Raw genomic sequence first — 19,597 nt, 5'->3', positions numbered from 1 at the left:
ACCTTTCCCCTTATCAACTGTTTCCTCCATATGTGTTGGAATATTTTTGGCTCATTTGTAATGAATATTTTCTAGATTGACCCCTGGGATGACAATTGTCCTGTGACAAAAGGTGGAGACTAAGAATAAGATTAGATGTGCGTTTATTGATGCATAAGGTTTGATGGCACTTGAAAAGGTGAGTGGGAAGATGTGGAGTAGTTATTCATGATTAGAATGTCTGAAACAAGGGAGTTTATCTCTAGATAACGCACCAGATATTTAGGACTGAAGTCAGAAGGACATTTTTCACAGAGTCCATCATTTGCCAGCTCTTGCCTCACCTCTTTTTATTAACTCCTACTTCTACTTCATCAGCCTGAAGAAGGGTGCTGACCCAAAAAGACATCTGTCCATTACCTTCCACGGAAGCTGCCTGACCCACTGAGTTCCTTCAGCAGCGTGTTTTTTGATCCTGTTTGCATATATTTCTGCACTCTCATGGAGCAGTACGTGGTGTTCAAACTGAGTTGTTAAACATATCTTGTTGCATATAGTTATCTGGCTAAAAGTTGTACTATATTAAGATTGCCTAGTCTACCACATAGCTGTCTTGGAGATAGTTCCAGCCCAAGCATAGCATTCTAATTACCCAAAAGCACATTCAACCATACCAAGCACAGAATTCATATCATCCAAATTACACTGCATTCCTTCTCAATGTATACAATTGTAACATAATTACTTTTCCTTCAAGCCCAAAATATAAAATTCCACTTCATTATATTGAATTTTACTTCGGAGTCACGTGAGTGACTACGTGAAGAACCCACCCAGTGCGCAGGCGCAGCATTACGTCAGCAGCGCAACAGCGGCAGCAGCTGGAGCCAGGCTCTCCAGCGGCAAGAGAAAGACAAGACCTCAGGTAAGTGAGTCTTTTGTGTTACAGAGTCGCTAACGGAGGAAGAAGCTATGGCTACCCGAAAGCGACCAACAAAGAGGACTGCCTGCCCAACTCCACCCGAGGAAGGGTCAACATCTGGGCGGCAGCCACCAGCGGCGGAGGAGCTGTTTGAACGCTCCCGCACACCCGACGCCGAGCCGCTCCCTGGGCCGCCGATTTCGATGGCCCGCACAGGGAGAAAATCAACCCGAAAAACAGACCGGCCGGTGGCCTCCGACTCGTCGGAGGAACGGGAACACTCTCCACCGGCGAAACGGGGAGACAGCCGCTTAAGCTGCATAAGGCAGCTGCTCGAGCAGATGCTTGAGGAGGAGATGCAGGCAAGGCATCTCCAAGGAGGACGGGCTTTGGCCTCCTCCAAACCATCACCACACCCTTCTGTTCCCTCCTTGTTTGAGGTCAGTAAGGGAGGCCAGGACTGGGCTGGCCTATCACAAGGGCAGGCGGAAGACAACGCAAGCATGCCAGGCGAGCTGGAGGAAGAAGAGCTACTGGGTGTAGTCAGCAGGTATGCGGCGCCCCCGAGGACCGGAAGGATGCTAGAGCCGAGAATGGCGGCCAGTATCAACAGGCTCTCTAATAAGCCATTGCAGGAGAAAATTATCCAAGAGGCCCTCGACACTTACACAGCGCCGGAAAACTGCGAGGCGCTTCGAGTAAAGACCGTAAACGGCCAGATATGGAGCCAGCTGGGACAGCATATCAGGACACAAGAGCTGAAGATGCAGCGTATCCTGAAGCTCCACACCGCAGCCATTACCGCCTTTGCTCGGTCCACGGAGAACGTGGAGCTCTCTACACCTCAGCAGGACGTGCTGGCCCTGATGTGCAACACGCAGTATGAGCTCAACAACTTAAGGCGTGAAAACATCAGGCCTGCCCTTAACCCCAAATACGCGGGCCTTTGCAAAACTCCGGCGCCAGAAAAGGAGGCGCTACTATTCGGGGCTGACTTGGGGAAAAGGCTCAAGGAGCTGGAAGAGGCGGCCAAGCCTGTAGGCCTCATGAGGGCAGGGCCAGGACCGAGCAGGGTGAAGACACCCAGTTGGCAGCACGCCTCGGCATCCACCAGCAGGTACCGAGCTGGTGAAAGCCTGGTGACCGCTTCCCACTACCCCCAGAGCTCTTTTTTAGAGCGGGGCCCAGAGCGGAGCCGTGGGAAGATACGCCGCCCCACCACAGCACCAACAAGGACACCCTCGGACCAAACCCATCGCAAACGCTCCCAGAAATGAACATGGAGGTAGGTGGGTCTGGTTCCTGTCAACATACACAGACAAAGGGTGTTGTATTAACAGGAGGGCGTTTAAGGTTCTTCAAACATGTTTGGTGCTCCTTTACTAACAACAAGTTTATACTCAACAGTATCAGTGGATACAAAATTGAATTTAAACCAGGCATAGAACCGCCGGTTCAGCACATACCCCAAAGGGTATTCCTTCCCACAGAATTAGAGAAGGTAGAAGGACAAGCTGAACTAGATAGGCTCGTGGCCAAGGGCATCATTGAGAGGGCCAGACACGAGCCATTGGAATTTGTATCGAATATATTTATCAGAACCAAAAAAGATGGTGGATGTCGCATTATCATTGATTTGACATCACTAAATCAGTCTGTTGAGTATCAACATTTCAAAATGGAGACATTTGTTACTGCCAGACAACTGATCTCCAAGGGATACTTCATGGCAAGCATAGATATTAAGGATGCTTACTATTTAGTACCCATTCATAAGGATCATTTCAGATATCTGAAATTTATCTGGATGGGGCAACTATGGCAGTATAGAGCATTACCCAATGGTTTAACGACAGCTCCCAGATTATTTACTAAAATTCTCAAAGTGGCCATGAAAAAATTAAGAGAACAAAAACATTTAGTCATGGCCTATCTGGATGATGTTCTCATATTGGGGAGAACAAGGGAACTAGCTGTCGCAGGAGTCTTAGCTACTAAACAACTCCTTGAAACATTGGGATTTGTTCTACACCCAGATAAATCAGTATTGAAGCCAACAACTAACATGGACTATCTAGGCTTCACTATCGACACTATCCGTATGACTGTCACTCTGCCAAGAGACAAAAAGGTAGCAGCATTTCCAGCTGCACAATATGGCCCCTTGCATTATCAAAATGTACAAAGAGCAAGGACACATGCACTACGTCCAAGTAGGGGGCATTATGACCGAACTATGGACTTACCCGCTGAAGCCAAATCAGAACTTCAGTGGTGGGTGGATAACATTTGGCACAGTTACAGTCCTATCGCCGTCACCAATCCTAACATAGTCATTACAACGGATGCCAGTGCTTTAGGCTGGGGAGCTACTAACTCTATATCCAGCACAGGTGGCAGATGGACTAATTCAGAGGCATCGCTACTACAATCACTAGGCATAAATTATTTGGAGATGCTGGCCGCCTTTTATGGGCTAAAAGCATATGCATCCGATATGCGGCACGTGCATGTCAGGTTAATGATTGATAACACGACGGTGGTGTCTTACATCCAGCACATGGGTGGCATAAAATCAGTATCATGCGACAAATTGACTACTATAATCTGGCAATGGTATGTCGAGAGACATATTTGGCTATCAGCTGCCTATTCACCAGGCAAGCTAAACACAGTGGCGGACACCAGGTCACGAAAATTCAATGACAACATCGAATGGATGTTAGACCCAAAAATATTTGCTAGAATTGTTAAGCAATACGGTACGCCAGATATAGATTTGTTTGCGTCTAGATTAAATCACCAGCTACCCATGTATGTGGCTTGGGAACCAGACCCAGAGGCAGCAGCGGTAGATGCCTTCACGCTGGATTGGGGAAATTTCTTCTTCTATACTTTCCCTCCCTTCTGCCTCATCAGCCGGGTACTCCAGAAAATACAAGCAGACTCGGCTTCAGGTATTCTGGTCGTACCCGACTGGCCTACCCAACCATGGTTCCCAGTTTTCCACGACATGGTGGTAGAGTCACCTATGGGTTTTCACAGCCACCCACAACTATTGACTCACCCGGTATCCGGCATAAGCCATCCATGCCATCAAAAATTGAAACTCCTGGTTTGTAGGTTCTGAACAGGCCTTACCAGGGATTGGGGTTATCAGAACGAACAATCACCACCATGTCGGCGTCCCTGCGAGTCTCTACCAAGAAGCAGTACTTGACCTACATCAAGAAATGGGAGCAGTACTGCCTGGATGCAGGGACATCATACAAGACGGCCTCGATCACGGACGTGCTGGAATTCCTGGCCCACTTGCACCATGACCAAAAGATGAGCTACAGTGCCATCAATGCAGCACGGAGCGCCCTGTCCGCTTACCTTATGCCCACAGGACATCACAGCATTGGGTCCCACCCTCTGGTTATAAAACTCCTCAAAGGGATTTATAATACTAAACCTCCTACACCCAGATACACCCATGTATGGGACATAAGTGTAGTTTTGTCACACCTTAGAGGTTGGCCTCCGGTGGGACCCTTGAGTCTAGAGCAGTCCACTCTCTAGACCCTCATGCTCATGGCGCTCGTCTCTGCGCAAAGGGTTCAGTCACTGCTTCAATTAAGACTGGACAACATGGTAACCACCCCAGACTCCATTACATTTACCATGCCGGGGTTGGTAAAACAAAGCAGGCCAGGTATGCCCAACTCTCCGTTAATCTTCCGGGCCTATCCTCCAGAACCTAGGCTGTGTGTAGTGACCCATCTATACAACTACGTAGACACAACCCAAACGCTTAGAGGGAGTGAAAAAGCCTTATGGGTCAGCCACAAAAAGCCTTTTGGACGGGTTACCAGCCAGACAATATCTAGGTGGTTGAAACAGGTCTTAAAAGCCGCGGGGATTAACACGGATGGTTTTAAATCCCATTCTATCAGGGCAGCGTCCACGTCAGCGGCGGAACGGATGGAGGTTCCCATAGACCACATCCTTAGTACAGCGGGATGGTCAAGGGAATCAACGTTCCGGAAATTCTACCACAAACCGCTGATGGAGAAGGACTTGTTTGCGGACAAAATTTTAGAATCTGCAAACTTATAATTTAAAGCCCAGGGGAGCTATTTTTTGTTATTGTTAAATAAACATTTTTGTTTCAAAAAACTAACAAATTCGTTGGTCTTTAGATACCACTTCCTTCCTCCCTCGATGAACTTCGGGCAGTGAGTGATATAGCTGTTACACGGTTTGAAATCACAGACCTTTGAAGTCTTCACGTAGTCACTCACGTGACTCCGAAGTAAAATAGTGAGATTAAACGAGTACTTACCAGTACGAAGTTTGATCTGTATTTTATGAGGAGTTACGATGAGGGATTACGTGCCCTCCGCTCCCACCCTCATTGTATAGATCAAGCTCGAGCTGATGTCTCTTTAATCTTTACTATCTTTACTTCAATATTGTGTCTACCTGTGATTCCACACCGCTGCTTGGAAGTATGCCGCGCCTGAGCACTGGGTGGGTTCTTCACGTAATCCCTCATCGTAACTCCTCATAAAATACAGATCAAACTTCGTACTGGTAAGTACTCGTTTAATCTCACTATTAAAATGTACTAAGAATCTTCTTATATCCTTCAATGTACCCGTAACTTCCTAGTTATTCACAATTCTAGAACCTTTTTGTACAAGATGGCTATTAGGTTAAATTCAATATACGAATTAAATGTTCTGACAAATCTCCGAGCAGCTCATATCAAAATTATAAAGTTGGTACATCCACAATTTGAAATTAATAGAGAGTCAGGTGATGTCAAGTCTGGGATCACTCATTCTAATTACCCAAAAGGCTATGATTCTGAAAATCAAAGACGGCAAATTACCATCAGGGTGATGGTGAGAGATTGGGTACTGTAGATGTTCAAAGAGAACGTCAATCTAATTATGTATCCATTTAGGATAATATGGAAGTTAAGGTACGGAGGTAAATTAATTGTGATGTGCCAAACAATTTATAAATTACCCAAGAGGTAAGCACATTAGTACATTGTAAGTACATTGGAGAAAAATATTTTTCACACAGAGAGTGGTGAATCTCTGGAATTCTCTCCCACAGAAGGTAGTTGAGGTCAGTTCATTGGCTATATTTAAGAGGGAGTTAGATGTGGCCCTTGTGGCTAAAGGGATCAGGGGGTATGGAGAGAAGGCAGGTACGGGATACTGAGTTGGATGATCAGCCATGATCATATTGAATGGTGGTGCAGGCTCGAAGGGCCGAATGGCCTACTCCTGCACCTATTTTCTATGTATCTATTACAGCGGATAAATCTCCAGAACATGACCAAGTGCTTCCTTGGATCTTGTGAGAAGCTTGGGAAGCTTCCGTTTTATTTTAATGCTTAAATAAAGTCACATGCATAACCTTCAATGTAGAAAACATCCCAAAGTGCTTCAAAGAAGTCGACAATGAGCTGTATAAGATAACAATCATGGATGAGGAAAGCAAGTGGAATAAGATAGAGGCTGAAGCAAACATGAAGAGACTAATCTTAACTGGTTTCAGTGATGATGTGGCGCTACCTGGTGGTCAAGCCACTTACTGATTGAACCCTCGCCACCAGAACTGGAACGGTCATGTGACTGCGTTTGGCGGGAAGAGAACGTCAGCAGTTAAGGGGTGTGCCTACAACAACAGCAGAAACTTAACTCGAGAGCTCGAGTCAACAACCTCACTCAACAACAGCAACAATGACTTTATGTTAGAGTGTACCAAACTCGCATGTATGCCAAACCTGTAATGTCTTAATAAAAACAACGTTTGTACACAACGTTTGGCCTCACTACAGTGGTGACTCGACGTTCCAATACGATATTTTGGATTTCTCGCCATGTCCACAGTTTTTTTTCATTTTCGGTCCTGTCGTTTTCCTTTGTCGCTCATTATTGCCAACATCTCCCAGCCGCTGATGGGCGCTGATTTTTTGGGGGGTTTTCTCCTGTCACGCCACCTGCCGGTCGATGAGAAGGGACAGCGTCTCACCCCTTCTGCAGCTTTTGCCTAGGTCTCCTTGCAACCCCCGGCCCACAGCCTGAGCGCTGGCGGGCCCCACAGTCTCAGCCCACGGCCGGACCCAGAGCAGGAGCAGCCCTCGACCATGCTGGCTCGCCTTCTGGATGAAGGTAGGCTTGCTCTTTTCTGTTTCACCGTCTCGCCCGCTTCTGCTCTCAAGGACTGCCTGTGTGTCTACCTAATATGACTTTTGTGCTTGACCTGGGTGGCTCATCTTCAGCCCGCTCATTTGGGACATTGGTCAGCCCGTACGGGTGGCCCAGCCTCGCCGCTCTCATCTTTACCGGTTGTGTTTCTGGGCGCGGGTGTTGTGTTTATGAGTTCAGGCCACTGTTTTTCATCTGTCTGCTCATTTTCCTTCCTCTGGTTCTGGGGGGGGAATCATGTGGCGCCACCTGGTGGTCAAGTCAATTACTGATCGAACAAACGTCACCAGAACTGGAACGGTCACGTGACTGCATTTGGCGGGAAGAGAACGTCATCAGTTAAGGGGTGTGCCCTACAACAACAGCAGAAACTTAGCTTGAGAACGCGAGTCAACAACCTCGCTCAACAGCAGCAACAATGACTTTATGTTAGAGTGTACCAAACTCGTATGTATGCCAAACCTGTTATCATATCATTAAAAGTCTGATCTTGTACGTGTGTATATGTGTGTGTATATGTGGCTGTCTTTACATCTTTGCAAAAAGACTACGCGGTAACGATTACATTTTTACATACTGTGATTGACATTTTTCCCCCCAGAACACCTTCATTGAACATTTTATGCTTTATTTCTATGTTTATTACTGATTAAAGGTAAGTAAGAAGTTTAAAAATATCAAAATACTTTGAATTTAAAATGACCAGCTTTCACTGATGACGTCACAATGGCTCAGCTAGCTTCACTGAACGTTTCATCCTATATTTCACGTTTTTCACGATTAAAGATTTAAAAAATGCCAACTTTCACAAGATTTTTACATATTCTGATTCTCATTTTTCCCCTCCAGGCAGAGATCACTTTCACTGCACATTTTATGCTTTATTTCTGGCCTTATTACTGATTAAAGTTAAAAAAAAATCAAAAGATTTTGAATTTAAAACGACCAGCTTCAACTGATTACGTCACAATGGCTTGGCTATCAGTGACGACGCAGGAACACTCTGAACTTTTCACCCCACAGGAGGGGGAGGGCGAATTGCTATTGCAACACGCAGGGGAAGTGCAATTGGCATTTTTTTTTTTAAAGGCCACTGCTCAGGGAGGCGGGAGTGCTGGAATCTTACATTCAGGAACGGCTTGAGTTGGAGGACCACGCCTCCCATGGGGGCTATGGGTAGGGAACGGGTGCGCTGGGGGAGCAGACCCAACGGGTCTGAACTTGGTCTTCTGTCTTAATAAAAACAACGCTTGTACACGACGTTTGGACTCACTACAATGGAGAGAATATGGAGTTTGAAACCGAGATAGGAGTGATAATGAGATATTAAGATATTACTTATGAATGGTGTTATGCACAGTGATGAGTTGGCTGAGGAGGATAGCATAATCAGAGGTAATAATATCTTTGATTCAGTCTTCCAGCAGTTCATCTGCCGCCAATTGCAGCGCATCCAGATTTCTGACGAGTACAGATTAAAAGAGGCAATTAAGATGTAGAGGCACAGAGTAGGTAGAAGTGGAAGCCATCCTGAAAGCATTGAGATGATTTGAAGAATAGAATGAAACAATTGGTTATATCAGGTATAACAGCCAGGGGTAGTAAAATAAGTGAAATCATTGGTGTTTTATTGTCATACGTCCTGAAACAAAATAATGAAAATTCTTACTTGCAACAGCAGTACAGATTGTTAACACAATACCCAACAGCTAACCTAATAAACAACGAAAACGTTCAATAATAAGTCACTGGAGAGGTAGAAATGCAACCAAGAACATTTAATTCCTTAAACTCCCTAAAGTTTAAGCATTTCTATAAATGCATGTAGATTTAATATTTAAAATATAATGCAATATATTCAAATTTAGAATTCAACTTTTACTAAACTCACATTCTTATAATATTGCTAAGTCCTTCAAAAGAATGTCTTTGGATCTTTCTCAGTGGTAGATGAGTAAACCTCCTGGGAACAAAAGAAAAAATGAATGTCAGTTGAACAACAAATTCAGTTTTTTTTAGTTTAGAAACATAGCATGAAAACAGCTTACCAAGACCACACCTACCATCGGTCACCCATTCACTCTAATTCTAGGTTACCCCACTATTTCACCCATTCCTTACAGAGTTGGGGCAATTTTACAGAAGTCAATCAATCTACAAACCTGCACATCTTTGAGAACGTGGGAGAAAACGTGAACATCCGGAGGGAACCCACACGGTTACAGGGAGACTTGCAAACTCTACTCAGACAGCACCAAAGGTCAGGATCGAACCAAGGTCCCTGGGGCTGTGAAGCAGCAGCTCTACCAGCTGTGCCACTGTGCCGTCAAACATGATCAGCAAATCAGTAGAAACTTTACATCAAAGAAATCCACATACTGAGATTAAACACCTAATCGGCCAATTAAAGCACATGTGCACAGCATATGATTAAAAAAAACACTGGTATCAAATGAATTAAGATCTATCTGATCATTGGTATGCTAAATTTAACCTTTACTGTCAGAACTATTCCGAAGTAATCATTGTCAAAATTTGTCGTAGTCACTTGCATATCTATGAATGTGCAGTGCTATCCATAATTATGTGATTATCCGTAAGCATGTGCAGTGCAATAGAAATAGGGCAAGGGAGAGAAGAAAGGTGATTGGAGGCAATCTAGATGGACTGTCTAGCTGGGGAGAATGTACAATAAACAGATTGAACAACCAGTAGAAGACACAAAGTGCTGGAGTAGCTCAGCAGGCCAGGCAGCATCTCCATTAAATTGATGAGATTTTGCAAACGAGCAAAATGATGAAATGCTGCCTGACCCACTGAGCTACTCCAGCATTCTGTGTCTTCTCTTGCATAACCAGTAAATGCAACCCCAATTCCCTATTAACTACCATCCTGAACCTTACTATGCCCCTGCTGTTAACAGAGGCAGAATTCATTTGGTCACAGTACAAAAATTAATTGCCATGACAAAATTTATTCCAGAAAGAAAATATATATATAAATGGTCAAACCAGAATTATACTGAATTGTCATCTATACAGTTTCAGAGCTGGATTTAGGTAAATCCAGGAGGAAGGCGGCATCACCACCAGAGTCACTGACAGTGTGGTCAGCGGCTCCCAGACCGCAGTGGTCCCCAGGACATGGGGTAAAACCAACAATAAATCGGTCAGCCCTATGGATTCGGACGAGTCGGGCCAGGAGGGTTCCCCTCTGGTAATGCATAATATATTTGGACGTTTGTCCAGGATGGAGCTCCTAATAGAGAGGATGCTCCACCTAGATACACTCCAACAGCAGGAGTTGTGTCAGCACCGGCTAATGGGAGAGCCCGCGCCAGCAGCACCTGGGATAGGGCTGCTTAATGTCTCCCTCTTGGAGGAGGAGAGCATGCCGGGTCAGTGTAATTCTGACGCCGAGTCCATGGGAGTGCCGGCCAATGGGAGAGTCCGCGCCAGCAGTGCCTGGGACTGAGCTGCTTAATGCCTCCCGCTTGGAGGAGGAGAGCATGCCGGGTCAGTGTAATTCTGGCGCCGAGTCTGAGGGTATAGCCATGGAGCATACCCCAAGGGATGAAGGGCACGTGTCAGAGATACCATTCCTGGCAGCAAGGTTTGCCATCCCAACAGAATCAGTTCCATTCTGGTATAGGTCCGTTGGAAGGGCAATATCAGCGCAGGTGTCAGGGGCCCGCGGCAGTACCTGTTTCAGGGCTGCCTAGGATTCACCCTCATTGAGGAGGGGATTGTGAGTGGTCATTATGTAACTGACTTCAAATTCTAAAGTATGTCCGTGGAACATACTGGAGCACATGTGTGCCGGCAGTGAACAGCGCTATCAGGGGGGCATTAGAGCCAGCCGCCGAATCTTCTATTAGAAACATAGAAACATAGAAATTAGGTGCAGGAGTAGGCCATTCGGCCCTTCGAGCCTGCACCGCCATTCAATATGATCATGGCTAATCATCCAACTCAGTATCCTGTACCTGCCTTCTCTCCATACCCCCTGATCCCCTTAGCCACAAGGGCCACATCTAACTCCCTCTTAAATATAGCCAATGAACTGGCCTCAACTACCCTCTGTGGCAGAGAGTTCCAGAGATTCACCACTCTCTGTGTGAAAATTCATGTAAGACCTATTCAACAGGCAAAACCTGGAGGACGAAGCAAAAGTTGTCGGACCAATCAAGGTACAGGTGCACAACCTTTTATCCGAAAGCCTTGGGACCAGACACTTTTCGTAATTCGGAATTTGTCGGCCTTCGGAATGGAAATTTTTTAGCGTAGATTTTAATGGCTGGCTCAGTAGTAGAGTGCTCGGCTCATATCCGCAAGGTCGCGAGTTTGCGCCTTGATCCCGGCAGTTCCTCGGTCGCGAGTTTGAGTCTTCAATGTAGTTTTTTCTTGCAGAATAAATGTCTGTATGAAATGCAGTGTGTTGAATGAATTCCTGAATTTGTAAATGTGACCACAGCATTGAATCACCTCTCGCACTCATGTCACCCTAGCGGGGCTACATGCCCTTAGGCGGCCTAAGGCGACATTTTCACACTCTTATATCCGTGTGCAGCAGAGGCGACGTGCGTTTGGCGCCAAACGTGAGCTTTGGTGTGCAGACGACATCCTGGAAAAAATGTCCGGTTTCTTCCAGGTAGGCGATATACCCTCCCGGGCAATATACCCTCCACTTCTCTTTTATGAACGGGATTTAGTTCCCCTTTCTTCCAGGACCGACCGGAGGTTCCGCTGTCACCTCTGCGGGCCACCCTCGGTGAACGTTCACTCAACTTTGTCTTGGGATTCCTACTCTCCCGCGCAATGTACCCTCACCTCTTTTATGAATGGGGATTTAGTTCCCCTTTCATCGAGGACCGACCGGAGGTTCCGCTGTCACCTCTGCGGGCCGCCCTCGGTGAACGTCCTGTCTCCCTGTCCCTGAGATAGCAGGGGGCGATCAAACAGCACAATACCCCCCTCCCCCTCCAACTCCAGAAGAATCCGCTCCCCGATGGGCCGCTACGGCGACAAGTGGCAGTTCGCCCACAGCCCGAGTTGCGCCACCCCAAGAACAAGACGTACCTTGCACACCATTAGCTTCTGCCCCTACGGGGAGCGTGTTCCTCTGGAGTTGGAGCGGGGCTGGGCTGGAGTTGCTGATCTGGGATCTCCGTGCTTGCAGTGGGCCTGGGGGTCGGTGTCCCGATGAGGGGGCACAGCTCGGGCTGTGGGCGAACTGCCACTTGTCGCCGTAGCGGCCCATCAGGGAGCGGCTTCTGGTGGTCCCGATGTCTCCCGCTAGTTTGCAGTTTTCCTCTGGAGTTGGAACGGGGCTGGGCTGCTGCTGGCTGTGGGTCTCTGGGATCTCCGTGCTTGCAGTGGGCCTGGGGGTCGGTGTCCCGTTGGTACTGACGTGTCCGGTGACTGGCACTGTATGCTGGCATCGCCAACTTGAAGACAGTGCAAAACCCCCGCGCCGGTGCAATGGGCGGGGAGCTGGAGAGGGGAGGGAAGGGGTCACACACATGGCCGGGAAGCAGAGGGGTGTAGGTGGGGTGAAACTGAAGGGAGCGACAATCTGCTGTTCCCTGCCCGCTGAGTTAAAAAGTTCCCACGCAAGACTCACGATACACTGTGTATTGTGAGTCTACCGTGGGAACTTTTTAACTCAGCGGGCAGACAGCAGCATATTGTCAATTATTAACCCTCCCGCGCAATATACCCTCACCTTCTCTTTTATGAATGGGGATTTAGTTCCCCTTTCTTCGAGGACCGACCGGAGGTTCCGCTGTCACCTCTGCGGGCCGCCCTCGGTGAACGTTTTCAAGGACCTTTCTTCAAGGACTGAAAAAATGTCCGCTATTCGGAGGTTTTCGTTATTTGGATCTTCGGATAAAAGGTTGTGCACCTGTACCAACAACAAGCAAAGCTTCATCGTTTCGGCGACAAGGCACCCCATGTCTTCATTGGCAATAAGTGGTTCACTGAAGCTGGTGGCAGCATGAAAGCTGGGCAGAGGTTCCACGCACCCTACCAGTTCTACTCTACAACTAAGGTGACCAGGCAGATAGGTAGGTTTGGCACTTCTGAAACATGGGGTAAGTGGACCACTTACAAGTTGGTAATATTTACACTTGGTTGTACAATACACAAATTGTTAAGACATTGTCATCTACTTAGCGGCATCTAACCATGTAAAACTGGACAATGCTAGCATTCCAAGCAGGTTTGGAATTGGGGCCAGAATTGGGTTTTGAGGCAGGCTCGGAAATATGGGCAGAGTTGTCTTTCGAGGCAGGCTCAGGATTGAGGCCAGAATTGTCTTTCGAGGCAGGCTCAGAATTATGGCCAGAGTTGCCTTTCGAGGCAGGGTTAGAATTATGAGGTAGGCTCAGTATTATGGCCAGGATTGTCTTTCAAGACAGGCTCGGAAATCGGGCCAGAGTTGTCGTTCGAGGCAGGCACGAAATGATGGCAGGCGTGGCCTGTTCATTATGAAAGATGGAGAATGTTGTTTAACTCGCATGTGCGGTATAAACTTTTCCGAATAGGAAACTTCGTTACTGGCTAACAACTGATTTCATAGGGTGTTCCCATTTATATCGGTCATCGGAGATATTTGAAATTATCAGGAAGGGGCAATTGCGATGAATTTGCAATGATAACAGTATGCTAACAGTAATGACAAGAGTAAAGCATTGCAAAGTGGACTACTCAGAGTTCAAAACACTTGTTATGTCTTGTCTGGATGATATTTTAACGCTGTATTATGCTAAAATCAACTGTTTCAGCCTCAAACTATATTTGAGAAATTGGGCTGCTCTATCCAGGTAAATTTAAGTTGTTACCAAATAGATTTGTTGGTCATGGGAATTTACCTTTAACTATTAATTAACCTATGACTCCACCATGGGGCAAGAGATTGGAGTTAATAGAAACCTGTAACAGCATGTTGTTATAAAGCAGTCTTCTATTCATCAAGAGTAATTGGCAATACAGTAGCTGTGATTCAGCTGTGCAAGTGGGAGAACTGACATTGTGCAACCTCTCAAGTGCCATGTAGGTCATTGTATGCTATTACCAGCTGAAGCTACCAAAGTCACAATGATGGACGAACAGTATTTAGCATTGCTCAAGTAGTTTGGTCAGTAAAATTTTCAGTTATATTGCAAACTGATGCTAAAGGCTCTAACGTGGAAAATGTTGAATGTCATCTCTAGTTTGGAGGTGGAGGAGATTTGCATGAGTTACCAATTCTTCAGTTATTGGTATCAATTATCTATAGACACTAGGTGCATTCTATGGGTTAAAGAGTGATTAAGCGAATATGCATAATCTGCATGCTCAACTTCAAGTTGATACACTATGGTGGTGGCATATGTTAGTCACATGGGTGCAATCAAGTAAAAGTATCCTGTAATAGTTTACCTAATACACTTGCCACTGGTGTATCATCAAGTACAGATCAATGACAACACAGAATGGGTGTTTGATCACACAGTATTTATGAAATTCTGGTTCGATGGAACACCGAATATAGATATGTTGTTTTCATGCTTATTCACCAGTTGCAAAAATATGTGGCATAACAGTGGCGAGTGATACATTCTCGCTACAAGGAGGAGGAATGGTCTTTTTTTTGTCTTTCTCCATTTTGCCTCATCAGATTCAGATTCAGATTCAATTTTAATTGTCATTGTCAGTGTACAGTACAGAGACAACGAAATGCATTTAGCATCTCCCTTCAAGAGCGACATAGCAAACGATTTGAATAAAAAATAAATAATAAGTGTCCGGGGGGGGGGGGGGGGGTGATTGGCAGTCACCGAGGTACGTTGTTTAGTAGAGTGACAGCCGCCGGAAAGAAGCTGTTCCTCCACCTGCTGGTTCGGCAACGGAGAGACCTGTAGCGCCTCCCGGATGGTAGGAGGGTAAACAGTCCATGGTTGGGGTGAGAGCAGTCCTTGGCGATGCTGAGCGCCCTCCGCAGACAGCGCTTGCTTTGGACAGACTCAATGGAGGGGAGCGTGGAACCGGTGATGCGTTGGGCAATTTTCACCACCCTCTGCAATGCCTTCCGGTCGGAGACAGAGCAGTTGCCATACCATACTGTGATGCAGTTGGTAAGGATGCTCTCGATGGTGCAGCGGTAGAAGTTCACCAGGATCTGAGGAGACAGATGGACCTTCTTCAGTCTCCTCAGGAAGAAGAGACGCTGATGAGCCTTCTTGATCAGAGTAGAGGTATTGTGGGTCCAAGAGAGGTCATCGGAGATGTTGACTCCCAGGAACCTGAAGCTAGAAACACGTTCCACCTCCGTCCCGTTAATGTGGATGGGGGTGTGCGTGCCGCCTCTGGACTTCCTGAAGTCTACAATGAGCTCCTTGGTCTTCTTGGAGTTAAGGGCCAGGTTGTTGTCAGCGCACCATGCTGCTAAGTGCTGGACCTCCTCCCTGTAGGCCAGCTCATCGTTGTTGCTGATGAGGCCAATCACCGTTGTATCATCTGCATACTTGATGATGGTGTTAGTACCATGTACAGGTGTGCAGTCATAGGTGAAGAGGGAGTAGAGGAGGGGGTTCAGCACACAGCCCTGAGGAACGCCGGTGTTCAGGGTGAGGGTTGAAGAGGTGTGCTTGTCTAACCTCACAGACTGGGGTCTGTTGGTTAGAAAGTCCAGTATCCAGTTGCAGAGGGAGGGGTCGATGCCCAGGTTACCGAGTTTGGTGATCAGTTTTGATGGAATAATGGTGTTGAATGTGGAGCTGTAATCGATGAACAGCATTCTTACATAAGTGTCTCTGTTGTCAAGGTGGGAGAGGGCGGAGTGAAGTGCCATTGAGATGGCATCCTCCGTACTCCTGTTCTTGCGGTAGGCAAACTGATAGGGATCCAGTGTGGGGGGTAGGCAGCTTTTGAGGTGTGCCAGGACCAGCCTCTCGAAGCACTTGATGATGATGGGGGTAAGTGCAACTGGGCGGAAGTCGTTGAGGCTTGCCGCAGTGGAGTGTTTTGGCACTGGCACGATGGAGGTGGCTTTAAGGCAAGTGGGGACAACTGCTTGGGCAAGTGACAGGTTGAAGATGTCAGTCCAGACGTCTGTCAGCTGCGCAGCACAGGCACTGAGCACGCGCCCGGGGATGCCGTCAGGGCCAGCAGCCTTACGTGCATTAGTCCTACTCAGTGCCACGTACACGTCGTAGGGGGTGAGTGTGAGGGGTTGGTGATCGGCAGGTAGCACAGCCTTGATGGCTGTCTCTAGATTGTCCCTGTCGAAGCGGCCATAGAAGTGATTAAGCTCCTCAAGGAAGGAGGCGTCGCTGGATGTGGGGGTGATGTTGGAGGGTCTGTAGTCCGTGATGGCCTGGATGCCTTGCCACATGCGTCGGGGGTCGGAGTTGTTGTTGAAGTGCTCCTCAATCCTGAGCTTATGGCAGTGCTTGGCCTTCCTGATGCCCCTCTTCAGGTTAGCCCTGGATGAACTGTAGGCTCGAGCATCGCCTGACCTGAAAGCGGTGTCCCGTGCTTTCAGCAGTAGCCCGACCTCGCTGTTCATCCATGGCTTCTGATTCGGGTATATGGTCACCTGTTTGAGGGAGGTGACACTATTGATGGTGGAGTTTATAAAGTCCAGAACGGAGGATGTATAGGAATCAATGTCCGTGTGAGAGTCAAGGGTGGCCTGGGCTGCAAACGCCTTCCAGTCAGTGTTTCCAAAACACTGCTGAAGTGTGAAGTCCGCTTCCTCTGACCAGACTTTAACTGTCCTTACAGTTGGTTTAACCCGTCTGATGAGTGGGGAGTACTTAGGGAGCAGGAACAATGAGACGTGATCAGACTGACCAAGGTGGGGGAGGGGGATGGCTTTGTAAGCTTCAGCCATATTGGTGTAGACTTTGTCCAGTGTCTTGTCTACTCTAGTGGGGAAGGATACATGTTGGTGGAATTTGGGGAGTACAGTCTTCAGGTTGGAGTGATTGAAGTCACCCGCAACAATGAAGGCTGCCTCGGGGTTGTGCGTCTGTTGTTTGCTAATGGCAGTATGCAGCTCTTTCATTGCAAGCTTGGCATTAGCATCAGGAGGGATATAGGCTGCAGTCACAACAGTGGAGGTGAACTCTCTGGGCAGATAGAACGGTCTGCATCTAACCAAGAGGAATTCAAGGTTAGCTGAGCAGTGACTCTCGATGATGGTGGAGTCCGTGCACCATGCTTTGTTTACATAAATGCACAGACCCCCCCCCTCTGGTCTTACCAGAGTCTGATGTCCTGTCCGCTCGGAGTAAATGACGCCCCGATAGCTGGATGGCGCTGTCAGGAACGTCAGTGTTGAGCCAAGTTTCAGTGAAGATCAAGATGTTGCAGTCCTTGATCCGGTTGTGGGAGGTGATCCTTAGCCGGAGTTCATCCATTTTGTTTGCCAGTGAGCGCACGTTGGCGAGGAAAAGGCTAGGAATCGCTGCCCTGTGTGGGGCTAGCTCTAACCTGGCCTTTAACCCACCTCTGCGTCCCCGGCGGTGTTTTCGTACCCGTCGCCGTCTGTTGGTGCTTCTGGTGGGCCGAGCTGGCTTGGTGCGCGCTGGTGTTCTGCCGCTCCGTTGCTCCGCGTCTGCGTTACTCCGCAGGCGGTCTTCAGCCCCGCGGCTCTGCTGATGGTCTCCAGCCCCGGGGCTTACCTGGCGTTCTCCAGCTCCACGGGTCGGGTGGTGGTCTCCAGCTCCACGGGTCGGGTGGCGTTCTCCAGCTCCACGGGTCGGGTGGTGGTCTCCAGCTCCCCGGGTCGGGTGGCGTTCTCCAGCTCCACGGGTCGGGTGGCGTTCTCCAGCTCCACGGGTCGGGTGGTGGTCTCCAGCTCCACGGGTCGGGTGGTGGTCTCCAGCTCCACGGGTCGGGTGGTGGTCTCCAGCTCCACGGGTTGGGTAGTGGTCTCCAGCTCCATGGGTCGGGTAGTGGTCTCCAGCTCCACGGGTCGGGTGTCCTCCAGCTCCAGGACTCACCTGGCGTTCTCCAGCTCCGCGGGACGGTTGGGCTCCGGGGATCGGGTGAGTACCGGGAGTCGGGCCAGGACCGGGGGTCGGGCCAGGGCCGGGGATCGGGTGAGGACCGGGCGTCGGGCGTGGGCCGGGAGTCGGGCGAGGACCGGGGGTCGGGTCAGGGCCGGGGATCGGGCGAGGAACCGGGAGTCGAGCGAGGACCGGGGATCCGGTGAGGACCGGGAGTCGGGCGAGGGCCGGGGATCGGGTGAGGACCGGGGATCGGGCGAGGACCAGGAGTCGGGCCAGGGTCGGGTCAGGGCCGGGGATCGGGTGAGGACCGGGCGTCGGGCGAGGGCCGGGGATCCGGTGAGGACCGAGGGTCGGGTCAGGGCCGGGGATCGGGTGAGGACCGGGCGTCGGGCGAGGATCTGGTGAGGACCGAGGGTCGGTTGGGCTCCGCGGGTCGGATGGCGGTCTCCAACCCCGCGACTCACCTGGCGGTCTCCAGTCGGGTGCTCTGTTGCTCTGATGAGCTCAGACGGAAGAGGGAGATTGTCCAAAAAGTTGTTGCAGCCGCAGGAACCGAAGTCCAGAAGTTCCTGTCGGCTGTACGAGATGAGTACAAGACTGCTCCGAGTGAGCAGCCTTGAAGCAGGTAAGGGGATCGTTGCTATTTTTCCCATTCTAGGGAGACACAGGGCGTCGCGGTGTGCCCGCGCCGCCGCCATTTTGTGTGGTATTCTGGTATTGAAGGCTCAGTCGGGTCTTCAAATAAAGTAATCAAGATCCCGCTTTAGGTTTTCCTACTGTCTGACTGGCCTATGCAGCTTTGATTCAATACAATACAATTTTATTGTCATTTGAGCCCCAGTGAGGCTCAAACGAAATTCTGTTTCCACAGCCATACAAACAAAGACAATTTCCTAGACATACACACAATTTAATTCACACAAACATCCATCCATGATGGAAGGCAAAGTCTTTTCTCTCCCCTGTTCTCCATGTCTCTCCCGATATCCAAGCCCCAGGTGGGCGATGATAAGTCCCACGGCCATTTTAGGCCGTGCCGGGCGATTTACGGCCCCGCTCCCGGTCTAAATGTCACAAAGTTGGAGCCCCCGGCGGGCGCTGGAATGTCCCACGGCCATGAAGCCGCGCTGGGCGATGTATGACCCCGCTCCGGGTCGTTCCAACCCCGCGACACGGGCTGGAGAAGTCGCGTTGCGGGAGCTCCGGGAAGCGGTCTCTCTCTCCCCCCGGACCCGCGAGCTCCCGATGTTCACCGGACCTGTGGCTGCGTTGCTGGAGCCTCCGAGCCCCAGGAGTCGAGTCGCAGCAGCGAGTCACCACCGCTCCCCACGCTCCGAGGCCGGCCAGCCCCACGATGGTGAGTAGTCCGCAGCTCCGCAGTGTCCCGAGCCCCCGGGTCGTTCAGGTTGGATTCCCGCATTTGTCGGGAATAATAATACAACCTTATACAGTTATTCTAAACGTAAACTTTGCTGGTTCAGC

General features: G+C 48.9%; 1 protein-coding gene across 3 annotated transcripts in view; it reads right to left on the bottom strand.

Moving 5' to 3' along the window:
- Positions 1–19,597, bottom strand: part of LOC129699625 (lutropin-choriogonadotropic hormone receptor-like) — a 92,757-nt gene that overhangs the window by 47,097 nt on the left and 26,063 nt on the right. For all 3 annotated transcript variants that reach the window (XM_055639589.1, XM_055639588.1, XM_055639590.1), the window contains exon 2: positions 9,005–9,076. In XM_055639589.1, coding sequence (XP_055495564.1) covers positions 9,005–9,076 — 72 coding nt within the window. The remainder of the gene's footprint in view (positions 1–9,004; positions 9,077–19,597) is intronic.

Source organism: Leucoraja erinacea, chromosome 8 (assembly GCF_028641065.1).
Source record: "Leucoraja erinacea ecotype New England chromosome 8, Leri_hhj_1, whole genome shotgun sequence".
In the NCBI taxonomy this organism is placed as follows: Eukaryota; Metazoa; Chordata; class Chondrichthyes; order Rajiformes; family Rajidae; genus Leucoraja; species Leucoraja erinaceus.
Note: the sequence above shows the minus strand (reverse complement) of the source record. Positions and strands in the feature narration are given on the sequence as shown.